Raw genomic sequence first — 23,534 nt, 5'->3', positions numbered from 1 at the left:
TTATTTTTTCGATTTTTGGGACTTATTCTGTAACAACCTTTCATACTGTCTTTCACCGTATACATGCATTTTGATTGATATTACTGATGATTTACCGTCCAGTCTGTTAGGCAAAAGATTTAGAACAAAACTTTGAGAATTTATCATTTTTTCGTTTTTACTTTTACAGGAAGGACTTCACTCCTTGAGGTATTTCCGCGGCAATCTTCAAGTTGGTCTGACATGAGCACTGCGGGCGAATCAGTATTTCATTTACTCGCAAACTATAAGCCTCCTGTTCCAGCAGATTTCCTTGTGAAAGTGACTAAAACTTTACTTGAGAAAGGATATAGGTAGGTGCATAGGAGAAAATTCAATTTCATGTTCTAAGTACATCGCGATCAGCAGCTTTTGTATTTACAAGAACACTGGAGGTGTCTTCTCAAAAGTTTAAAGTCTCAAAGTATAACACTCAGTGATAACTTATATTTATGAATTACGTTGTGTAGAAATTCCGTTGGTTAGGTATGAGCCTGCTATCTTGTGTAGTGCTTAAACGATATAATGCATTGTGATATTAAATATCATCGAATGGAATAAGTAATTGATTCAATCTTAAGTTATTCAAATAGTTCCAATCCATTATTTACAATATACATACATGATCTTGATACTGTTTTATTCAGGAACATTGTTAAGACGGATAGAAACAATATGCTCCCCTATGACTGCCTTGATATCAAGTATCCCTTGTGCGTTTTTGACTTGTTCCTACCAAATAACATGTGTAAGTAGATTGTAAACTAGAAATGTCACCATTGTCATATGTTTTAAAATTTATGTGTTAAAAACATAAGCATACGATAATTGTAAGCTGACAGAACTTTCAGGTATTTCACAAAAGTCTTATGAAGTTCTAATACTGTTTATATGTCCAATGTGTTAACGTGAAAGCTGGATACTTTCGTGTTTATATTTATAATGACATTTTTCCCAAAACCCGCAAGGGGGCCTCCTTGGCCGAGTGGTTTAGGTCACTGACGAATCACTTGCCCCTCATTGATGTGGGCTCGAGCCTCACTCGGGGCGTTAAATGCTTCATGTGAGGAAGCCATCCAGCTGGCTAATGGAAGGTCGGTGGTTCTACCCAGGTGCCCGCTTATGATGAAATAATTCACAGAGGGGCACCTGGGGTCTTCCTCCACCATTAAACCTGGAAAGTCATCATATGACCTATAATTGAGTCGTTGCGACGTTAAATCCAGGAAAATAAATAAATAAATAAATTAAAACTCGCAAGCTTATTAAACTTTTATTATCTCCCTTTAATTCTTTTTATTTGGTCTCTTCCCTACCGAGAGATCTCAGTGACTCACGTGGCTCCGATATGTTACAATTTATCAATGTTGTTTATAAATTCTAGAAAGCAGGTTGGTCTATTTATATTTTGCAATTACTAGCATTGAATACTTTGAATTATGTACAAATGTATTCGTTTTAGAAATCAACATTAATTATTCCTTAACGTACTGTTTCTAGAAGAATAAGATTTGTTGGTAACTGTCATCATCTCCCTTTGCATTTATGCCTTTTAGCTTAACTTAATGTTTTACATCTATTTTATCATATATAGAGGTAAGTAATCGCAAAAATGCTCCCTTCTTTTCTTTTACTGTTATATACGAGGGCCGTTCACAAAATTCGTAGACTAATGCCGAAATTTCAAAACTAGCCGACAAAGGTGTCATAAATTTGTATCATTTTGAAACTTAATGTCATATGCAAAAAAAAGGAACACAAATGTATTATTAAATTAAAGAAACGAGCACGCAAAATTCAAAAATCTAAGGAGTTGGCTGAACTGAAGAAAAGTAAGCCTAAGGACTTTTAGAAACACTTCTAAAAGAAAACTTTAGTGTCGGGTGCTGATATAAATGTAAATGAATTTCATGAGTATTTTTCTAAAATGTTTGAAGGACAACAGTAGTCAATGAAGCAGAAGATTTTAATTCGAAAGATGACTGTAATGTAAATGACCCTATTTTTGATGAGTTAAACATTCCTATTACCTCTGTTGAAGTAAGAGATGCTGTTAAACGCCTAAACAGAAATAAGGCATCATGTCCTAGTGATAATTTACTGAACGAATATTTTATTGTTTCTATTGACATATTAGTTGGCCATTTAACAGATATGTTTAATATAGTTTTCAAATTGGGACATTTTCCTGAATCATGGTCATATGGTTATATTGTACCGATATACAAAAAAGGAGATGTCAGAGCTCCAGACAATTACAGGGGCATAACCCTACTTAGTAATTTTGGTAAATTATTCACTAGTATATTGACGCATAGAGTGGAGAGATGGTTTGATAAGTACAATATTTTGTCGGATGCCCAGTTTGGTTTCCGCAAAGGCTGTAGTACAGTAGACGCGATTTTTGTTTTACATAGTATAGTTGAACATGTTTTGTCACAAAAATTAAGATAACCTTGTGCATTTATTGACCTGAAAAAAGGCGTTTGATTCAGTTTACCGTAATGATCTGTGGTATAAGCTTTTTAAATTAGGCATAGATGGCAAACTGTTGAGGATTTTTAAAGCCATGCACCATGTTGTCAAATCTTGTGTAAGACATTGTAATAGTTTATCTGATTTTTTCAACATATCAGTGGGCTTACGTCAAGGTCAAAATAACTCTCCAGCTCTGTTTGCTCTATTCTTAGAAGATTTGGAACTGTATTTACAGAACGATATAAATTCTGGATTTTCTTTATATGAAATTTGTGTCATATTATTATTATTTGCGGATGATATGGTAGGGATAGATCGGAGAGAAACCAAAGAATTTGTCAACTTTGTAATGTGCACGATATTGAGGGCGAGTTTCATTTTATTTTGAAATGTAACTTTTATAACGAATATCGTAGCAAATGTATACAAAAGTACTACTATGAAAGACCAAATATGCATAAATTTGTCGAACTATTGCAATGTACTAAAAAATCTGTTCAATTAGGTTTATGTAGATATATCAGACTAGCAAGCGATAAAAGGAATAATATGTTACTTAGATAATAAGGGGCAACATGTTCATTATATCTCCCACCATACAGTGTGGGAGACATATTGCTTTACTCCAGTGTGTATGTGTCTGTCTGTCACAAAGCTTGTCCGCACTCTAAGTCAAACATTTCTCATCCGATCTTCACCAAACTTGAAAAATGTGTTTGACCATAAGACCTCGGCCAAGTCCGATAACTAGCCAAATCGGTCCAGGCATATTAAAGTTACGGCCCTTTAGTTACCAAAAAATCGGCCGTTCTACTCTTGTCCGCACTCTAAGTCAAATATTTCTCATCCGATCTTCACCAAACTTAAACAAAATGTGTTTGACCATAAACCTCGGCCAAGTTTAATAATTAGCCAAATTGGTCCAGGCATTTTGGAGTAACGGCCCTTGATTTACCGAAAAATCGGTCTTTTTGCTCTTGTCCGCACTCTATTGAACATTTATCATCCTATCTCCACCAAACTTGAACAAATGTGTTTGACCATAGCCAAGTTGGATAACTAGCCAAATCAGTTCAGGCATTTTGGAGTTACGGCCCTTGAGTTACCGAAAAATCGGTCTATTTGCTATTGTCCGCACTCTAAAAAACAAAGACAAATATCAAACAGGGAATGCCACGTACCAAAATTGCAGCCTCCTCAAAACGAAACCTACAGCAAGCAAACGTGCACATCACAAACACACACACATACACGTGCACACACACAAAGCCAACACACGATGACAAAACGAACAAACAAAGGAACACACACACATACACAAAGCCTACACACGAGGACAAAACGAACAAACAAAGGAACACAGTGGGGCACCGCCTTGGAACGGTCAGTGGCAAAAACATCACTGGAGAGCTTAAACCGGTTTATGGTGCGCACCCAACCTCACTCTTACCCCCACCATGTTCCAAAGACACGGGACAATGTAAATAAAAGTAATCCCCTCCAGGTGAATCTTTAATTCACGTAATGGAAACAAAAAGGCATGGCATGTAAAACACAAAAATGCTCGTGTATAAAAATATAAAAAGCAAACCTTTAGAACCAAAAACGTATGTACTCAATGCCTTTTCAGAAGACAGAGCAACAAGAGAAACACCCTTAAGGGCCCGACGAAACAGGCCAGAAGACAGATATCAAAACAGTTCAGTCCTGGTAGAATTTAAAAACTGCTTATCATAGAGTCCTCCCCCTCTTCCGTCAGACACAATCAAAGAGGGAAGCGTAGTGTCCAACTGTAAACGGGTTGAACACTAAACATGCGGTATGTCTCAAAACAGTTGGGTCGTAACCTCTTTTAATAAAACGTTTTATAATTTTACCAAATACATTTGGAAAATTACCATGACCCAAGATCTTTCGAAGTTTGTAAACCACATCCCCATAAAAAACAGGTTTAGAAATACCTTCTCGCAGAAGTGTCTTTAAATTACTATTGAATTTTAAAACTAAATCAGAATTACGATAGTAAAATTTAGCAAAATATTTACGCAATTTGTAATAACGGTATTCTTGCTAAAGAAGTTTACTTGTAATATATAGATTTCGTTCATTGAAATGCTTGACATGACTACACGCTCTGGCAAACCGAATTAATTGAGAAATATATACCTAATAAGATGTAGCCTGAGGTACATCCCCATCCAAATGGGGAAAATTTACAATACTAAAGTTAAAATCATCCCTCTTTTCTACAATTTTGGTATGTATAATATTGTCATTAATAGAGAGATGTAAATCTAAAAACGAAGCATCAGTATCCGAATTGTTAGTTTTAATTAACTGAAGCTCCCTAGGATAAATAGTACCCACCAGTTGACCAAAAAAACGGATTATCCATATTAAGAATATCATCCAGATAGCGTGATGTATTATTAAATGCAGTTATAATATCTGCCTGCGTATCTGGAGAAAAGATCAACATAAAGTCTCTTTCATAACAATATAAAAACAAATCTGTGACAAGGGGTGCTCAATTTGTTCCCATGGGAATACCAACTACTTGTCTAAAAACTGCATTCCCAAACCTGATATAAATGTTGTTCAGTAAAAAGGAAAGGGCTTTACAAACTTCGTCACAGGTCTACATTGTATAATGTTTAAGAATATTGCTAGTAAAAAAACTTTATCAAAACTGCAAGCGAGAAATGTAGCATTCTCTCTGGCAAAAGTCTTTTGAATTAGGGCAGTTAGTTTGTCGTTTATTAAGTTATGTGGTAAAGTGGTATACAAAGTAGAAAAATTGTATGTACTGACTGTAGATACCTTGTAATTATTAATTTTAATCTTATCCAGGATTTCGCCAGAATTTTTAATCGACCAAATCGAACATTTCTAATACAATCTTCGCCAAATTTGTACAAAATGTGCTTGATCATAAGACCTCGGACAAGTTCGATAATGAGCCAAAGCGGTCCAGGCATTTTGAAGTTCGGGCCCTTGAATTGTACTGAGTAAACAGTATATAAAGACTGATTTGCAATTTAGAAGTTTAGGCAGTTGTGGGAGACATTCCCTTTTCTCAAAAGCAGCTCTATTTGTAGTGTTGATATGATTGTCTCCAGTGTCTACGGGTAATTGAAATTATTAATTGTGCTCATCCCACATTGCATAAAAGCAGTGACAATTATACCTGCATGGAAACATTAATATCAGCAGTACTAACAACTCGTTATTTTTTGTCATAGTGAATTATACATAGTTCATTCTTCAGACAGTTTAGGTTACCATATTAACATTGAATAGCAATCACTGGTGTTGTTATTGTAATGTTTTTTGTGTTTCTTCATAACATCATCATCTTTATTTTTAAGACCGTTATGGTCCGGGAGTCTTTTTGCTCCGGGACCCCCCAGTGTACATTTTTAGGTTTGTTTGTCTGTCAAATGACAACTACTTTAATCGAGCCAAATGAGAGGGAAATAACTGCAACACCTATATTTACAGTTAAGCGGTTTTGGGTTGTTCCCCTTGAGTTATCATGTAATATGTTATATAGTTACCTACTCACAGTATCAAATTAAATGATTATTTTGATGCTGGGTGACATGGTGGTTGTTGTTTTTTGGGTGTTTTTAGGTGCTCTGGGGTGTCTTAGGGTAAAAGGAGCCGCCGGTTACGGCCCGTTACGATCCGTTCTCCATTTTAAATTTTAAATTTTCAACAACTTTGTCACATGATCATATCTTATATGTCAATGTATATTATGTAATGAGGTACTATATGTACAAATTACTGAATAAACTTTTGTTCTGTTCTGTTCTGTACCATGTCTGAAATTATTACCATGCACGATGTTTGTGCTGTGGTCATTTGTTTAAGTAAGGGATACGTATTGGGCCCACGTCAGCTGTTTCGTCAGTACTTTATGTTTAATATAAGTATACTGAACAACGTCTGTGAATCATTTGAAGAATAAGAACCATCATTTTCGAGAAGATACAATCTTGGTTAAAGTAAAAATGTTTAATTTTTCTGGAAATCATAGAACACTTGTATTAAGTGTTGTGTTATTCCTTATCAAGTTATTAATCCCCCGCCGTGGCGGAGGGATTATAGGAATGGTCTCCGTCCGTCCTTCCGTCTGTCCTTCCGTCCGTAACAAAATCGTGTCCGGTCCATATCTCCTAAACCCCTTGAAGGATTTTCATGAAACTTGGGTCAAATGATCACCTCATCAAGAACTCATGAGTCAGCCATGTCAACTCAAGGTCAAGGTCACAACTGAAGGTCAAAGGTTTCAGCTCTGTATCTCCTAAACCCCTTGAAGGATTTTCATGAAACTTTGGTCAAATGATCACCTCATCAAGACGTTGTGCAGAATTCATGAGTCAAGCATGTCAGTTCAAGGTCAAGGTCACAGCTAAAATCAAAGGTTTACTCTTTCACTATCCATGAGTCAGCCTTGTCGGTTCAAGGTCAAGGTCACAACGAAAGGTCAAAAGTTTGAGCCTGCCATTTTGTGTCCGCTTTATATCTCATAAACCCCTTGAAGGAATTTTATAAAACTTGGGTTAAATGATCACCTCATCAAGACGATATGTAGAACCCATGAGTCAGCCATGCCGGCTCAAGGTCAAGGTCACAACTTAGGGTCAAAAGTTTTGAGCCTTCCATTTTGTGTCCGCTCTGTATCTTCTAAACTCCTTGAAGGATTTTCATGATACTTGGGTCAAATGATCACCTCATCAAGACGATGTGCAGAACCCATGGGTCAGCCTTGTCGGCTCAAGGTCAAGGTAACAACTCAAGGTCAAAGGTTTGAGCCTTCCATTTGGTGTTCGCTCTTTATCTCCTAAACCCCTTGAAGGAATTTTATCAAACTTGGGTCAAATGATCACCTCATCAAGACGATGTGCAGAACCCATGAGTCAGCCATGTCGGCTCAAGGTCAAAGTCACAACTGAAGGTCAAAGGTTTGAGCCTTCCATTTCGTGTCCGCTAAACCCCTTGAAGGAAATTATGAGTCAACCATGCCAGCTCAAGGTCAAGGTTACAAATAAGGGTCGAAGGTTTGAGCCTTCCATTTTGTGTCCGCTCTATATCTCCTAAACCCCTTGAAGGATTTTCATCAAACTTGGGTCAAATGATCACCTCATCAAGAACTCATGAGTCAGCCATGTCAACTCAAGGTCAAGGTCACAACTGAAGGTCAAAGGTTTCAGCTCTGTATCTCCTAAACCCCTTGAAGGATTTTCATGAAACTTGGATCAAATGATCACCTCATCAAGACGATATGCAGAACCCATGAGTCAGCCTTGTCGGTTCAAGGTCAAGGTCACAACTCAAGGTCAAAAGTTTGAGCCTTCCATTTTGTGTCCGCTCTATATCTCCTAAACCCCTTGAAGGAATTTTTTCAAACTTGGGTCAAATGATCACCTCATCAAGACGATGTGTAGAACCCATGAGTCAGTCATGCCGGCTCAAGGTCAAGGTCACAACTTAGGGTCAAAGGTTTTAGCCTTCCATTTTGTGTCCGCTCTTTATCTCCTAAACTCCTTGAAGGATTTTCATCAAACTTGGGTCAAACGATCACCTCATCAAGGCGATGTGCAGAACTTATGAGTCAGCCATGTCGGCTCAAGGTCAAGGTCACAACTGAAGGTCAAAGGTTTGAGCCTTCCATTTCGTGTTTGCTAAACCCCTTGAAGGAAATTATGAGTCAACCATGCCAGCTCAAGGTCAAGGTCACAACTAAGGGTCGAAGGTTTGAGCCTTCCATTTTGTGTCCGCTCTATATCTCCTAAACCCCTTGAAGGATTTTCATCAAACTTGGGTCAAATGATCACCTCATCAAGAACTCATGAGTCAGCCATGTCAACTCAAGGTCAAGGTCACAACTGAAGGTCAAAGGTTTCAGCTCTGTATCTCCTAAACCCCTTGAAGGATTTTCATGAAACTTGGGTCAAATGATCACCTCATCAAGACGTTGTTCAGAATTCATGAGTCAAGCATGTCAGTTCAAGGTCAAGGTCACAGCTAAAATCAAAGGTTTACTCTTTCACTATCCATATCAGTGGCGGGGGATTTAGCTGTCCTTCAGACTGCCTTGTTGAAATTAATGCTAATGTATGACTGAGATATCTTTCAAGATAGGTCAGCTAAAACTGTTGTTTTCTACAGTTATTCAAAAGTTTCTGTCGGTGTTTTCCAAAGTTCTTGCACACTTAATTTTTGCTTAGATTTCTAGATGTTATTGTGATGTCATTTTTATGTCATAAAGACAAAAGATTCTTCTTTTTAAACTCATATGAACGCTTTATATTACTTTTAGGATAGATCAATTAAATGTTTTTAAGTGGTTTTGCGGTGTTGAGGTGATTTCCTACTGCAGACATTTATAAAATTTACATTTGCGGTTATGGATGAGTTTATATCTAATACACCAAATACATAGACCCCGGCAAGCCAGCGCGTTGCTAAAAATATCAAATAACCTCTAGTTTTAACCTCGAGTTAAGTCATTCTATTTTAATGATTACAGTTGCTGTCTTACATGTTACTTGTTAGAACGGTAACAGTTATACAAAATGCAAAAACTGGGACAAAGTTGTAGAGCCAGTCTACGTATTTATTTAACAACCCTAGTATATATTTTTATATGTGCGGTAGACACAAATGTTCTGTATTTGCATTGTATTTTTTGTGAAATGTATTCTACATTGATTCTATTACAAATTGTCTAGATAAAAATTGTTCATAGTTTGTGTGCAATCCGGACTATTCTAATGTTACCATACTATGAATGATACAAATATTCATTTTATAGTTAAGTTAAATAAAATAGGCGTGATTACCCAAAAAAAGTTTCAACCAAACGAGTCGGCAACATTTTCTTTGTTTTCAGATGGGCAAGCTGTTGAGTTTTTCTTTTTCATTAGAACCAATTTCTGAAAACAACATATTAAGTCCCCCTTAAGGTAATTCTATAGAAAAAAATCGACTTTATGCTTTTTTTTACTAATTTGCGGGGTTTTATGAAAAATTTTCCCAATTTGGAATGAAACCCTTTTGAAATGATTAACTCTCTTTGAGGTATTCGAAAAAAATGCCAACTTTTACCTAAAACCCGGACAGAAGACAGAAAAAAAATTTTTTTTAGGGGGGTCATGAAAAATCGACAGGTCTGCACCAACATTTTTTTTAAAAATTGGACCAAAACCTCCAGATAAAAAAATTTTACTTACTGCGAGCATCTTTTTTTAAATAAATTTGATAAAAAGGCCCTGTTAGAGTCGATCATTTCGGTAATTTTATTTCTCTTTTTTTCATACAACTCATCTTTTCATAGAGGGAAAAAACGTGATTATGAAAAAAACCATAATATTTTACAAGGCCAATACACATAAAAGTCAGTTTGGTCAATTTTTTTTTAGGGTTGCGGTCAAAAAGTAAGACAAAAAATGTAAATTTCAGAAATTTTTTTTTCACAAAAAAATTGTTGTGCGTAAAAGTGATCAGGCAGAAGGGCCCTTTAGGGATTACAAAATTTTCGGCGTTTAACGAAAAACTTTTAAGGGACAATTCACAAACTTCAATTTTGCTTAAATGTCATGCTTTAATTGAAATTGAATTAATTCACGATAGTATCGCATATGGAATTAACTAATAAATTTGGACTTTTTCCCTTTTGATGTTTACATGACGTACTGTAAAAGGGCCTCCCGCGTTACTTTTTTTGACAGTCTTTGCTCTTGAAACACGAAAGGTAATTTAAAAATTAATTTTTTTTGCAACAGTACAAACAATGTTGTAATCATCGTCTTATTTCAAACCAAACGTTTTTCCTTAGTAAACGTGGGTAATAGCATAGGGGTATATGCAGCAGCCTCGTCACCGGTTTCAAAAAAATAAATCTTTAATGCTAATTAACGCTTTGACCCATTTTTTATACATACTCATAGATAGAAATCGTCAAATACTCGATCGAATACTTTTGGGGGAGTTTATGACTTTTGCATTAAAATTTTGCAAAATTTAAACTTAGAAAAAGAGGTCAAATTTTCTGACAAAACCCTTTTGAAAAATTAATAAGTAGTTGGGACGGAGCCAATCTACGATTACGGTCGGGGTTTTGTTTTCAGATGAATCCCTGTCCCATAAAATATTGTAATAATTTTTTAAAACTTTCGTGGGAACCTGTTTTGGCTCCCACATTTACTATTCAACGGGAAGCATGATGGAACCCAACAACAGAAAGGAAAGTCAATATTCATAGAGTTACAAATTTTTTGTATGAAAAAAAAAAACTTTCTGTGGAAACAAACGAAAGGATACATCTGACTGAAAAAAAATTTAATAAAGGGGAGTGTACGGGACCCGTATTTTCCCCTATAGGGGAAGAAATGGGGAAAACAAAAAATAGGGGTGAGGGGGCTTGTAATTTAAAAGCCCGTTACTAAAAAATCGGATTTCCGTAACTTGAAATCGAATTCATATTTAACGATACCCCTATATTTTTGAAATAGGGGAAATTCTAAAAAGGGTTATTCGACGTAAAAAACACCGTATATTCCCGAATGGGGTGTAGGGGGAATACAAAAATCCGTATATACAAAAAGGGAGTATTTTTTCCCGTATTTTTCTATAAACCCCCGTTATTTCCCGATTTTCGGATAAGGGGATATGATATTTGTATATTTCGAAAATACAGGATTAAATTCCGATTTTTTCGTTTACAACCCGTATATTCCCTATATGCCGGAAATAGGGATTTAAATATTTGTATTTTTCGAAAATACGGCACGTATAGCCCTTATCTTGGTGTACAACTCCGTATATTTCCGTATATCAGAAATAGGGGATTTAAATAATTTTATTTTTTAAAAATCCGGGACTTATATTTCCCCGTATTTTTTTGTATACAACCCGTATTTTTCCGTATTTCTGGTAAGGGGGGATGTTAGTTTTATTTTTGAAAATACAGGGTTTAAAATTTTCCCTTTATTTTTCTTCGTAACAACCCCCGAATTTCCCGTATATCCCGGAAATACGGGATTTTAAAAAATTTGTATTTTTCGAAAATAGGGGACATTTCCGTATATTTGGTATACAACTCCGTATATCTCCCGTATATCCGGAAAATACGGGGTTTAAAAAAATTATTATTTAAAAAAATAGGGGATGCAATCAATATGTGTAGGAAAATTATATTCCCGGGCCTTTTTCAAAGGTAAAAAGTTTTGATGTTTTCAAATTTGTACGTGTATGAGAATGAAGCCAATATTGAAGAAAAAAGTTTTAATATTATACAGGAAACGAAAAACTTAGGGACCAAAACAGTAAAATTTTAAAAAAAACATAATGAACTATATTTATCTAGCGCTTCCGATTTTTTTTAAAAATTTAACTAAATACCGTTGAAAAAGAAAAAAAAACAATTACCCCTATTATTTTAGGAAAAATAAAACCCGTTTCATCGCCTTTTAAAAAAATCTAATGAAGAAAATTAACTTTTTTCTGCACATTTCCAACGCTTGTCCCCCCCCCCCCCATAAAATGAAAAATTTTTATAAAAAAAAAAAGAGGAACTAATCCTTTTAAATTTTTTTACGAAAAATATATAAGACATGATTGTATTTTACTTATGAAATCAATTTAATTTTTTTTACAGACAAAAAAATCTTTTATAATTGTTGCGTCCAAAGTTCGAACAAACCCCTTTCTCAAAATATTTTATTTTTTGTGCGACGTGTTAGCTACCACGGGGTATGTGGAAATTCACACGTGGGGGGTGATAACATCACTGCGAAGTGACAGCATTTACTCCCAGTCCCCATGTGATAACTAACACGTGCGCAGTGTTAGGTTCAATAAAAAAAGCGGAAAGATCTGAAATTTTCAAAATGGATTCTTTCTAGGAAGTGTTATTATAGTTAGCTGTTTTTACGAAGTAAGTGTTTTTTGTTATAAAAAAAAAGGCTGTATTCATTATTTCTTGGTAATATTCACTTAAAAAGTGTCAGCTAAAAACTGCAAAAGGTAGCATCACAGCGAACGTGTTACAAAATATTATTAGTGCGCAGGGTTTTAATAAAAACACATTCGCACGGGGGTTCTACATGTGCAAATTGGTGCTAACACGGTGCACGTGAAAAAAAATGTTTCCTATTCCCCCCCCATTCCACGTAGTATACCTTTGGGACTATTTTATTTCTCGGGGATTAGGCCCTTAGTTTTGCCTACACAGTGAAATTTGTATTTTTCCAAAAATTCTTTTTTAAATGTCCAAACATAAATAGCGATAAAATATTAATATAAATTTCTTATTTATTTTTATCTATCAATTATACTAAATTTTTTGCAAATTTCACTTTTTTGTCAAACGCACCGTGATTTTTAGGGTCCATTTATTAAAAGTTTCTTTTCCCCGTTGAAAAAAATCAATTATTAAAAATTCTAACAAAAAGAAAAAAATACCATCACAAGCTAAAAAAAAATAAATTTTTAAGAAAAAAATAAAATTTATAAAGATAAAAATAGCGATAAATAAATTTATTATTTTTAAAGCAATGATAACCGTGGTAACGTATTGCGTGACACTGTTTTAGTAAAAACAAATTTTGTTAAAATTTAACGAAAACCTCAAAAAAATTGGGCAAAGAAAATAGTGTCTTCATAAATCAAGATATAAGCATTTACCGATTTACCCATCTCACAAAAAAAAACGTAATATAATTTTCCCCCGAACTTTTTTACTGAACATTAATTGTAAAAATTTGAGCTATTAACTAAACAGTTTTAGATAGCCATGACCAAATCTGAACCCGTTGACAATTTCAAACTTTTTCTACCTCCAAATACAATTCAAAAAACTCGATGAAGCCAATTAACAAAAATTACAAAAATTAAGGGGATTTTTAAATCATAATATTAGGTACCCAATCAGTAAAACACGTTTCGTCACCTTCGCGCGTTCTATACCCCGAACGTAAAATCGGCTCAAACCGCACGCGATAATTGTTTTGAATTTTTCAGAGGGAAGGAAGTCACGGAAAGATTTATTTATTTTATTTTTTAATTTTTAATAAATTTTTTTTTTGTGCAAACCAGCCCATAAATATATTTAAATTTAATGGGAAACAGGGGTGCTTTTATTCTTTAAAAATTCAAAGCGTAAAAAAGGCATTTAATTTTAATCTTAATAAAAAAAAAAATTCGAAAGCCTTTTAAGTATTCTTTCATTCATTCTTTATTATTCGATTGATTTTTTCTTCACAACAAATCATTTAACTATTATTTATTATTTTTTTCCCGATATCTACAAGGATTTAGCACAAATTTTATGTTGAAGTGTTTGAAAAAAAAAAAAAATATCGTGCAAAAAATTTTATAATACCATGGGTTTAAACGAGATTAAAGTTTAAAGGACAAAAACAACTCCTGGTAGAAATTTTTTTTCGTAAAAGGAAGGGACCCAGGCTAGCTTTAAAATGAAAAGGGGCACCACGTTCATTCATCGATTAAAAAGGAAATTTGAAAGCTTAATAAAAATTAATATTCAATCTTTTATTTTTTAAAATGGGTACTGGTAATCTGACAAAAAAAACCTTTTTTTTTTAGAGGCACTTTTCAAAAATTTCAAAAATCTCTTGCCTCGTCTAAGAAAAAATTTTTCTCTGCCAAATATCAGGTCGTATGAAGGGAAAAAAAAAAAAAAAATTTCAATTATTATCTTACAACTTTTAAGTCTATGTAAAACGGGTTTTCATGCTATTTTTTTTTTTTAAAGTATTATATAAAAAAAGGTTTATAATAAAAACAATTTTATTTTAAATTTTATTATTAATCTAAATTATAAGAATTTTTTTTGACCTAAAAACTACATACTATAGACTTTTTCATTACCAATTTTAAAAAAACACTTTAAAAAACCCTAAAGCGGGGGAAAAATAATCCAATTTGTCATTTCCGTAAAAGTGTTTGTTGTAACCGGGGGGGGGTTGGGTGAAACGATAAATAATAATTTTGTATTATTTTTTTATTGATCATTTACGGAAACTTTACTAACTGTACTTAATGAAATTTAAATTAAAATTTAAAAGGGAAAACGGAAAAAGTGAATATGTTAATGTATAATACTTTATTTATTGTCAAAAAAAAAGTAAATTATAAAATGATATGGGATCAAAAATATTTAAAATCGTTTTCATATTATCATCTAAAACAAACATTACTTTAACAACATACAAACAATAATAATTGCTGACTTGTCTTTTTTTTTAAATGATTTTCAACGGACCCTTTTGACATTTTAACAAATTTTTAATTGACGATATTTCCGATTTATGGATTTTTCATCCCTGTTTTTCGCCCTTTTACAGCTGTAAAAACTTCAAATATGCCCAAACTCTTTTTTTTTCAGCAGGGCCCCAAAATGAACTAACAGGGTTTAACCCTAAAAAACCTAAAATTTAAAGACCCATCACTTGTGTAAGGGGTTATCATATTTTTATGACCCAGCTTTAAACAACACTGACCGGGTTTCTTATCCCCCGGCAATTTTAAAACACAATGAAATTTAAAAAATATTTTAAAAATTGACACAAAAAATTTTATTTTTTGTGTAACGATCAATCTTGGGGTTTTAAAAAAATTTTAAAAAAAACGCAATTTTAAACGAATCTAAAAAAAAAGGGAAGGGCCCTGATCGTCGACAAGAAAAAAAAAAATATTAAAAAGCCGGCCAGAGAAAAAACCAAAGTCTTAGTTTCGACCAGCATGGACAACAACCTGGCCCCTCGCGCATCTGTAGGGCCCCGCTTTCCTAACAGTTTTTTTAATTCCAATAGGGTTTAAACGAAAAACATGGCTCCTGCCCGCTGCACGGATCGCAGGTGGCTCGATCCTCTGGGGCGCAAACCCACTAGTTGGTTTTTTTCATCACGGGGATTTATTTTTTTTGATATGGGTATTAAAGGGGTTTTAATTATGCACTTACGACGACATAAAGTTGCGGAAACACATGAAATTTAAATTTTTTTAATAAATTTTTACGATAAAAAATGTAATTTAACGCCTTAAACCAAAACCCCCCCGCTTATAAATTGTAAAAAGCAGTGGGAAAAATTCTTTTTTCCCCGCGGCGGGTTTTTCCCCGGGCACCAAAGAATTTTATCCGTCAAATTTCCCCATTTAATAATATAATTTTCAGTACCATGAGCAAAGTCCATTTTTTTTTAACTTTTAATGGGATTTTTTTTTATCCCGGGTTTACACAAATGTTTTCTAAACAGAAAACGGGACGACTATTTATTTCAATAGAAATATACTTTTTGTAAGTTTCTACTATTTTTCAACAATCAGAAGACAGCCGGATGAGCCTTCTTTTTCATGACATTCTAACAACAGATAAAAACTTAATTATTTTAATAGGAAAAAAATATTTCCCTTTTGGTTCACATTGTAACCCCTTACATATCGGGTTTCCCGTACAAACCAACATGCGTTTTTTTAAAATACATCTTTTGGAATTAGGAGGGGTTACTGTCTTTTTTTGAAGACGGGAAAACGAAAAACCCATAGCGGGAATCACTTCATGGGGAAAACGAAAAAATGTACAGAAATAGTAAAAAATGATACTCAACTATTTGTTGAGTCAACCCCGCAGAATTAAATGGCCAGTTTTTCACAGAAAAAATAAATAAAAAAAGAAATGGATGTTTTTTTTACTCACATTTTAATTCTTTATTTTTTGGACAAGAAATGAAAAATTTATAACGTTTTAAAACTGATTAAAAAGTATTTAATTTAAAAAAAAGGGTTTTTAAAATTTACATGTCTCCAATTTTAAAAAATGATTTTTTTTTTCATCCTGTTTTTTGTCTTGCTTTTTCTAAAATCCGTATTCTGCTTAGGATCCCGACATTTATTTTTTCATCTTTTTTGGTGCCCCCTTTCAAAATCATTTTTAAAAAAAGAAAAAACCGGGGTTTTTTTAAATATAAGAAACGGGGAAAAATCTGGAAATTAACTTTTGAAATACTGGTCCGGGAATTCCCCCCAATACGAAAAAAACCCAAAATTTGTTAAATTGACCCAAAAATGGAATCTGTATCTCTGCATATTGCAAAACGGGGGAAAAACCTGGCCCTATATCAAAAAAACAGTTTTTATTCCCCCTATCCCGAGCAAATACATTCCCTAATAATGCAAATACTTCCGATATGCACAAGTACGGGGTCCCTATATTGCGTATACCATGCTATACGGGGCTGTCCTAGCCGTAATCAAAAAGTCAGTTTTTGTTATGCCCCTAATGACAAAATACGGGATCCGTTATTTTATATATCGTAACGGAAAAATCCCAACCCCAATTTAAAAAAAACAATCCTATAGCCCCTTATATGATGCAATCACAGCGTTTTACAAAAATCGGGTCCGTTTTCTCGTTATCATGCTAACGGGAAAAACCGAAACCCGTAATCAAAAATACAATCCGTAATCCCCCTATAATGCAATCACATCCCCATATGACCAAAATACGGATCCATACACTAATTCGGAAAAACGGGTGTATACGGGTTCCCTATATTCAAAATACGGAAAGTAAACGGGAAAAAAAGTCTCAAGACCCTTCGAATACATAAAAAAACTTATGTTAAAGCAGGACACGAATAATCACAATTTCTAAAATTTTTTGGGGAAATTTGTATATTTCATTTAAAAGGGAAAAATACATTTTTTGTATATTTGGGGTTTCGGGGCCCTATATGCAGACAAATATACGGGCTTCCCCTTATAATGTTCCGAATACGGGATCGTATATTAGGGCCGTATTTTGTAATTTCATCCCGTAAGCCTATTTTTGAAAATTTCGGGGCCGTACACTCCCCAATTTACCCTTTTTCGCAGGCGCAAGTGAAAAGGGCAAGGGGCGAATGAAGCAGATTAAAAATTTCTTTTATTCATCAAAATTTTCTAATTCCCTAAATGTTAATTTTAATATGCTGCATATTTTAAACTCATTAAAGTTTTTACTCATGCATTGAACGTCTGTAGACTTAATTAAAAAATGAAGTATAAACACCTTTTCAAATTCCATATTGTTAATTTAAATTTTTAAAATTTTTTTTCTATGGGGAATTATACAACTACATTAAAATTTTTCATAACAGTGCTGAGGGCCTAATTAAAAAAGTAAAAACATGAGTGTTTCAAAAACATAAATTTCACACTTGTCAAGATTCCATAGTTTGGATTACTGTACTTATTTCAGAAAAAGTAAAATTTATCCAAAAAAACCTGGACAATTTGTTTAAATTACCCCAAAAGAAAACTCACTTTTTAAAAGGGGTGCATGTTTAAAATAAATGTGGCATTTATAAAGCATTTATTAAATTTTAAATAATTTTTTTAGATTTATATATTTTTAAAATTTTTTTTAATATAAAGTGTCAGCAAATTTAATTTAAAAGAGAAAGCACAAATTTTATTTTTGAAAAAAAATAAAATTTAGTATATAAAATTCGTTGGTCTTTTAAATCTTTTATTCAGTTGAGTATATAAGTGAATAAATACCCTCAAGCACCTTATGGACTTTGGCTGACCAGAACAAGACATCAAAAAAGGACAGGATAGTTGGTTTATTAAATTTTTTCTGAATAACTAATTTTCAGTTGATATAAAATTGGGACACAAAATCACTTAAATTGGACAGGGGATCAAATTTATTATTTTTCCTTTAAATTTAAAGCCATTTGTTTATTTTTAAAATTTTAAATCACACTACTTTATACTTTGTATTAAAACCCTTTTGTAAAGCAATCAGATTCAAATGGGTTGGGGTTTCTTCATGGGCCCGGCAGCAGACATACACTATATAGTGAATTTTTCATTGGGGACCATTTCTAAACTTATGGCCCTTTTTGGACTTTGAATTAAATACATTCTACAGTATGTACTCAGCTCCTCCCCCACTTTCTATCCAATACCCTTGTAACTTGTTATACATATTTACCATAAATGTTAGGGCCTTTATCTATTTCAGGGATGTTATGCCCCCTTTTGAAATATAACAGTTATATTTGTATTTAATGTACTCCTCTCCTCCTACAGTTTTCATACTGTGTCTCAATGGAAATGTAAGTTGAAATGAAATTATCAACATGAAGTAGGCATGCACAGATTTCCGGACTTCAATTTCAGGTTACTTTTTCTTGAGTTATGTCCTTTATCTTCAAAATATCACAAATAAACTTGTACATTGTGCATGCTTACTCGCAGTTTCAAAAACAATGCAAAAGAAATAGTTATATTATCAGTATGAAGTGATCATGTGCATAGTGTTAGTTGAAAATGAAGGTGTATGAAGACTATGACATAATTGTAGACAAATATATATCATCTGTTAAAACGCATAGGTTTAGTTTTCATTACTTGTATATGGTACTGTTTTACCACTTCTTAATAAAGTCATGACATTTTCATAATAATATCTGTCAGACTGATATTGTTATAATTCTAAGATATAACATTTTAGATTTTGTATTCTAAAATTTGTAGTTGTTACGAACAAATGAAACATGTAGGATTTATAGTAAGTGTAAAAATCACTAATTTTTCTCATTTCAGATGCTCATCTAAAGGGCCGCAAGTGTTCGAAACATTGGTAAAAAAAAAACAAAAAAACAAACAAAAAAACTGAACTATTTGATGGATCATACAGAATGTACAGACAGATTTCCAGAATCAGAGAAATCAAGCATTAGGAAGATAGGAAAATATGCATCATGCATGAAGAACCTGCGTTAGATTAATTTGCAAGATACATTAAAATCTCACAATTGCTAATGGAAGTTAAGAATGGTGTACTCTTCTGGAAAATATGTGTCCAGACAATACTGCAACAACATTGTTTCTTTTTTTTTCAATTTTCAGAGCATAATTCTACATAATAATTATACATGAAAATTGTAACATGGTTACATGAATAATACAAAACGTGTAATCGTATTTCCACATACAAATTGGGAGAATCAGAAAGAAATATCAAGAATTAGAGAAAAAGAAATATCTGTCATGCATGAGGAACCTGCTTTATATAAATTTACAAAATACTTTGAAGCCTCAAAACTGTTAATAACGTATACATATGGAAGATTAGAAACGCGCATTTTGATAAATCAATATTTTTTTTACAATTCACTGAGCATAGTTCTACATAAACAATGTATTAACTTTGAAAAAGTATAAGTCTTTCGTACTTGTTTTATACAAAACGTTTCATGATGTTTCAGTGTAAATGTGCTATTGTTTTTTTTCTGTGGTATGGAAAGTGAGATTCAAATAATGTTTTTCTCATTGTCAGTATTTTTTCCATGATTGGGTGGATTTTCAAATTACTTGACAGGGTTATTAAATGTTATATTTCGATGTGACACATGCTAGATTCAAATGATAGTCAAGGTCACAGTTAAGTAGTCAAAACCTAAACTTTTTCTGTCTTTAACTTTTTAGCTCACCTGAGCACGAAGTGTTCAAAGGTGAGCTTTTGTGATCACCCTATGTCTGTCGTCCGTCTGTCGTCAACAATTTGACTTTTAACACTCTAAAGGTCACAATTTTGGCCCAATCTTAATGAAACTTGGTCAGAATGTTACTCTCAGTTAAATTTTGGACGAGTTTGATATTGGGTCATCTGGGGGTAAAAAACTAGGTCACCAGGTCAAATCAAAGAAAAAGCTTGTTAACAATCTAGAGGCCATATTTATGACTATATTTTCATGCAACTTTGTCAGAATGTTAATCTTGATGGTTGTTAGATTAATTATGAATCTGGGTTAGGTGGGGTCAAAAACTAGGTCACCGGGTCAAATCAAAGGAAAAGCTTGCTAACGCTCTAAAGGCCACATTTATGACTTATCTTCATCAAACTTGGTCAGAATGTTAACCTTGGTAATGTTTCAGTCAAGTTTAAATTTAGGTCATGTGGAGTCAGAAACTAGGTCACCAGGTCAAATCAATGGTAAGCTTGTTACACCCTTAGAGGCCACATTTATGACTATACCTTAATGAAACTTGGTCAGAATATTAACCTTGACGATCTTTAAGCCAAGGTCAAATCTGGGTTAGGTGAGATCAAAAACTAGGCCACCAGGTCAAATCAAAGGAAAAGCTTGTTAACACTCTGGAAGCCACATTTATGACTTTATCTTCATGAAACTTGGTCAGAATGTTAACCTTAATTATTTTTAGGTCAAGTTTAAATTTAGGTCAAGTAGTCATAAACTAGGTCACCAGGTCAATCAAGGGTAAGCTTATTACACTCTAGAGAGGCCACATATATGACTATACCATCATGAAACTTATTCAGAATGTTAACGGTGACGATCATTGGGTCAGGGGGTCAAAAACAAGTTACCAGGTCAAATAAAAGGAAAAGCTAGTTAACACTGTAGAGGCCACATTTATGATCATAATATAATAAAACTTGGTCAGAATGTTAATCTTGATTATCTTTAAGTCAAAGTCAAATCTGGATTAGGTGGGGTCAAAAACTAGGTCACAAGATCAAATCGAAGGAAAAGCTTATAAACACCATAGAGACCATTGTATCTTCATGAAACTTGATCAGAATGTTAATCTTGATGAACTTTAGGTCTAGTTTGAATCTGGGTCATGTGGAATGTGACCTAGTGACCTACTGTATTTGTTTTTTAAGATCCAGCCTTGAAATTTGTATGACATGTTCAGTTTTGCACACCGATTTTAAAACTGACTTCAGTGACCATGAATGTGACCTACTGGCCTACTTTATTTAGGTTAGTGATACAGGGCCTTCAGGGCCCTCTTGTTATAAATTGTGGCAGCTCACATAACTTGGCGCAAATATTCATCATAACAAGATGACATGTATGTAAAATTCATGACTCGGACTTCTAGCTCTAGGTTAGTGATATATATAGAAGCTTCTTTTAAACTAGGTTAAAATGAAACCAGCTTATTACGTTATGAAAACTTTTAAAGCATACCTATTCCAAGATATATAATAAACTCCTTTTATGTCTCCGGTGTCAAAGAACTTAACCCATACAGTTGTCATCAAATTCATATAAAACTCTGTTTACATCATCAACATGAATGCATCAGGACTTCTATGCCTAATAATTTTTTTCTGGAGTTGTTGCCCTTTTGGACCTCGAAATAATTCCATCACATTGTAAACTTAAGTCCTACAGTTTCCATCCAAGTGAATTGAAACTTGGTATACATCAACGGCATGAAGTGGATATGTACATGTTGTCATGAGTTTTATGATCGATTATTTTGTCTGGAGGTGTGGCCCTTCTTTGACGACTAATGACAACTACAGTGTAGTTTCTTACATTTTTTGTTCATTTCAATTAAAACTTGTTAAGCATCATGGACATTATGTAGACATGTACGTTTGTTTTGTGTTCAGTTGATTATTTATGTCAGTTTTACTTAATAACATTATTGAGCCGTCGGTATTATACATGATTGAATGAAACATTTTCTGTCAACACCATTCTAGTTCCTTTTGCAGCCTCCATGAAGGAATATTGTCAAACTGTACAGATAAGGGGAAGTAACACGTTTTTGGAGTTCGGTTCCTTTGTAGCACACTTTCTATGCATAATTGTGTAGTGATAATATATACTTTTATATTGTGTGGAATGCATGAATTGATTATGCTGCAAAATAAAACTGTTGTCATAAATTACGTAAAATTGTTGTCCCTTTCATTCTTTTATCATTAATAGCACAGGCATAAACAGAAGATGCATATCTAATACTTTTGTTTGTGAATATGTTCTACCTAATTATGAAAAAGGTAATCTTGTTTCCAAGACCTTGTGTAAAAAGAATTCCTACATCCGTGTGTCTATCGTCAGTCTTGTACAGAAATGCAAGGCCGTCCGCTTAACTCAGTAGGGAGAGCGTTGGTCTACGAATTGCGAGGCATATGTTCTTTGTGACGGTTTGATTAAAGACATTGTGTCTGAAATTATTCGTCCTCCACCTTTGATAATTCATGTCGGGAGGTTGACAGTCACTTGCGGAGAACAGGTTTGTACTGGTACAGAATCCAGGAACACTGGTTAGGTTAACTGCTCGCCGTTACATGACTGAAATACTGTTGAAAAAAAACGCCATTAAACTCAAAACAAACAAACAAAAATGTGAAGTATTACAAGTTCACAAAGAGGAACACAGCTAGGCAGTCGGGCAAAAAGTACTTTCAGTTTCAGTCGTCGGTAGTTTATAAATGTTGCGATTTCGTGACTTCTCGACAGTACTTGTTTTTGTAGAGGAACAGCCTAAACAATTAATGATATTGGTTCCCCAAACTTATTCTGTCAGTGATATGTTTTTCAAAAATTTCTGAGATAAACCCGAAGGCCTTGAAAAACCGTCCAAAGTAATGCATATGTTTCAACAGCGGGAGTGTCTTATATTCATCAAAGTTGCACCCAGCTATTTCGGCAATAATATTTTCTCATAATTTAGACCAGAGGCTACCATTACGTATCTATATTTCAAACTTTTGCCGGGGGGAGAATACCCTGAAACCTACTCCCAATCGGAGCTATGCGTCTCGCTGGTGGCACATTCATTCTAAACTAGAGCCTAACCCCACCAAATAAAGATATTTCTGGATCCGGACCTGTCCTTAGGCATGACTAAGGCCTTTTAGGTCGCTGTCTAAAGTCCGAATTGCTTCTCCTAACTTCAAGTGTCGAAAACGCTATTTGCAATGCAGAATATATTTCCTGTGAAGAAGCTATCCAACAGACTCGTGGAAATCGTAAGGTGCACTAAACTGTACACACAATGTTCAGATAGGCACTCCTTCATATAACTCGGACGAGGATTCTAGCAAAGTTTTACAACATTTTAGCTTATCAACGAAGTCAGCGGAGATCATAAAATCAATCTGTTGTCCGACTTAAGATTCAGGCGTGCCAAAACCCCTAAATGAAGACCTTTATTGACATAATTACATTTATTTGATATAATAG

The 23,534-nt window shown here is 33.9% G+C and overlaps 1 protein-coding gene across 1 annotated transcript in view; it reads left to right on the top strand.

The window, feature by feature from the left end:
• Window positions 1–23,534, top strand: part of LOC128554766 (uncharacterized) — a 48,654-nt gene that overhangs the window by 22,357 nt on the left and 2,763 nt on the right. The window contains exons 12-13 of the mRNA XM_053536074.1: window positions 170–332; window positions 666–766. Of these exons, the coding sequence (XP_053392049.1) occupies window positions 170–332; window positions 666–766 (264 nt within the window). The remainder of the gene's footprint in view (window positions 1–169; window positions 333–665; window positions 767–23,534) is intronic.

Source organism: Mercenaria mercenaria, unplaced genomic scaffold, assembly GCF_021730395.1.
Source record: "Mercenaria mercenaria strain notata unplaced genomic scaffold, MADL_Memer_1 contig_729, whole genome shotgun sequence".
In the NCBI taxonomy this organism is placed as follows: Eukaryota; Metazoa; Mollusca; class Bivalvia; order Venerida; family Veneridae; genus Mercenaria; species Mercenaria mercenaria.
This window is presented reverse-complemented; position numbering and strand designations above follow the sequence as displayed.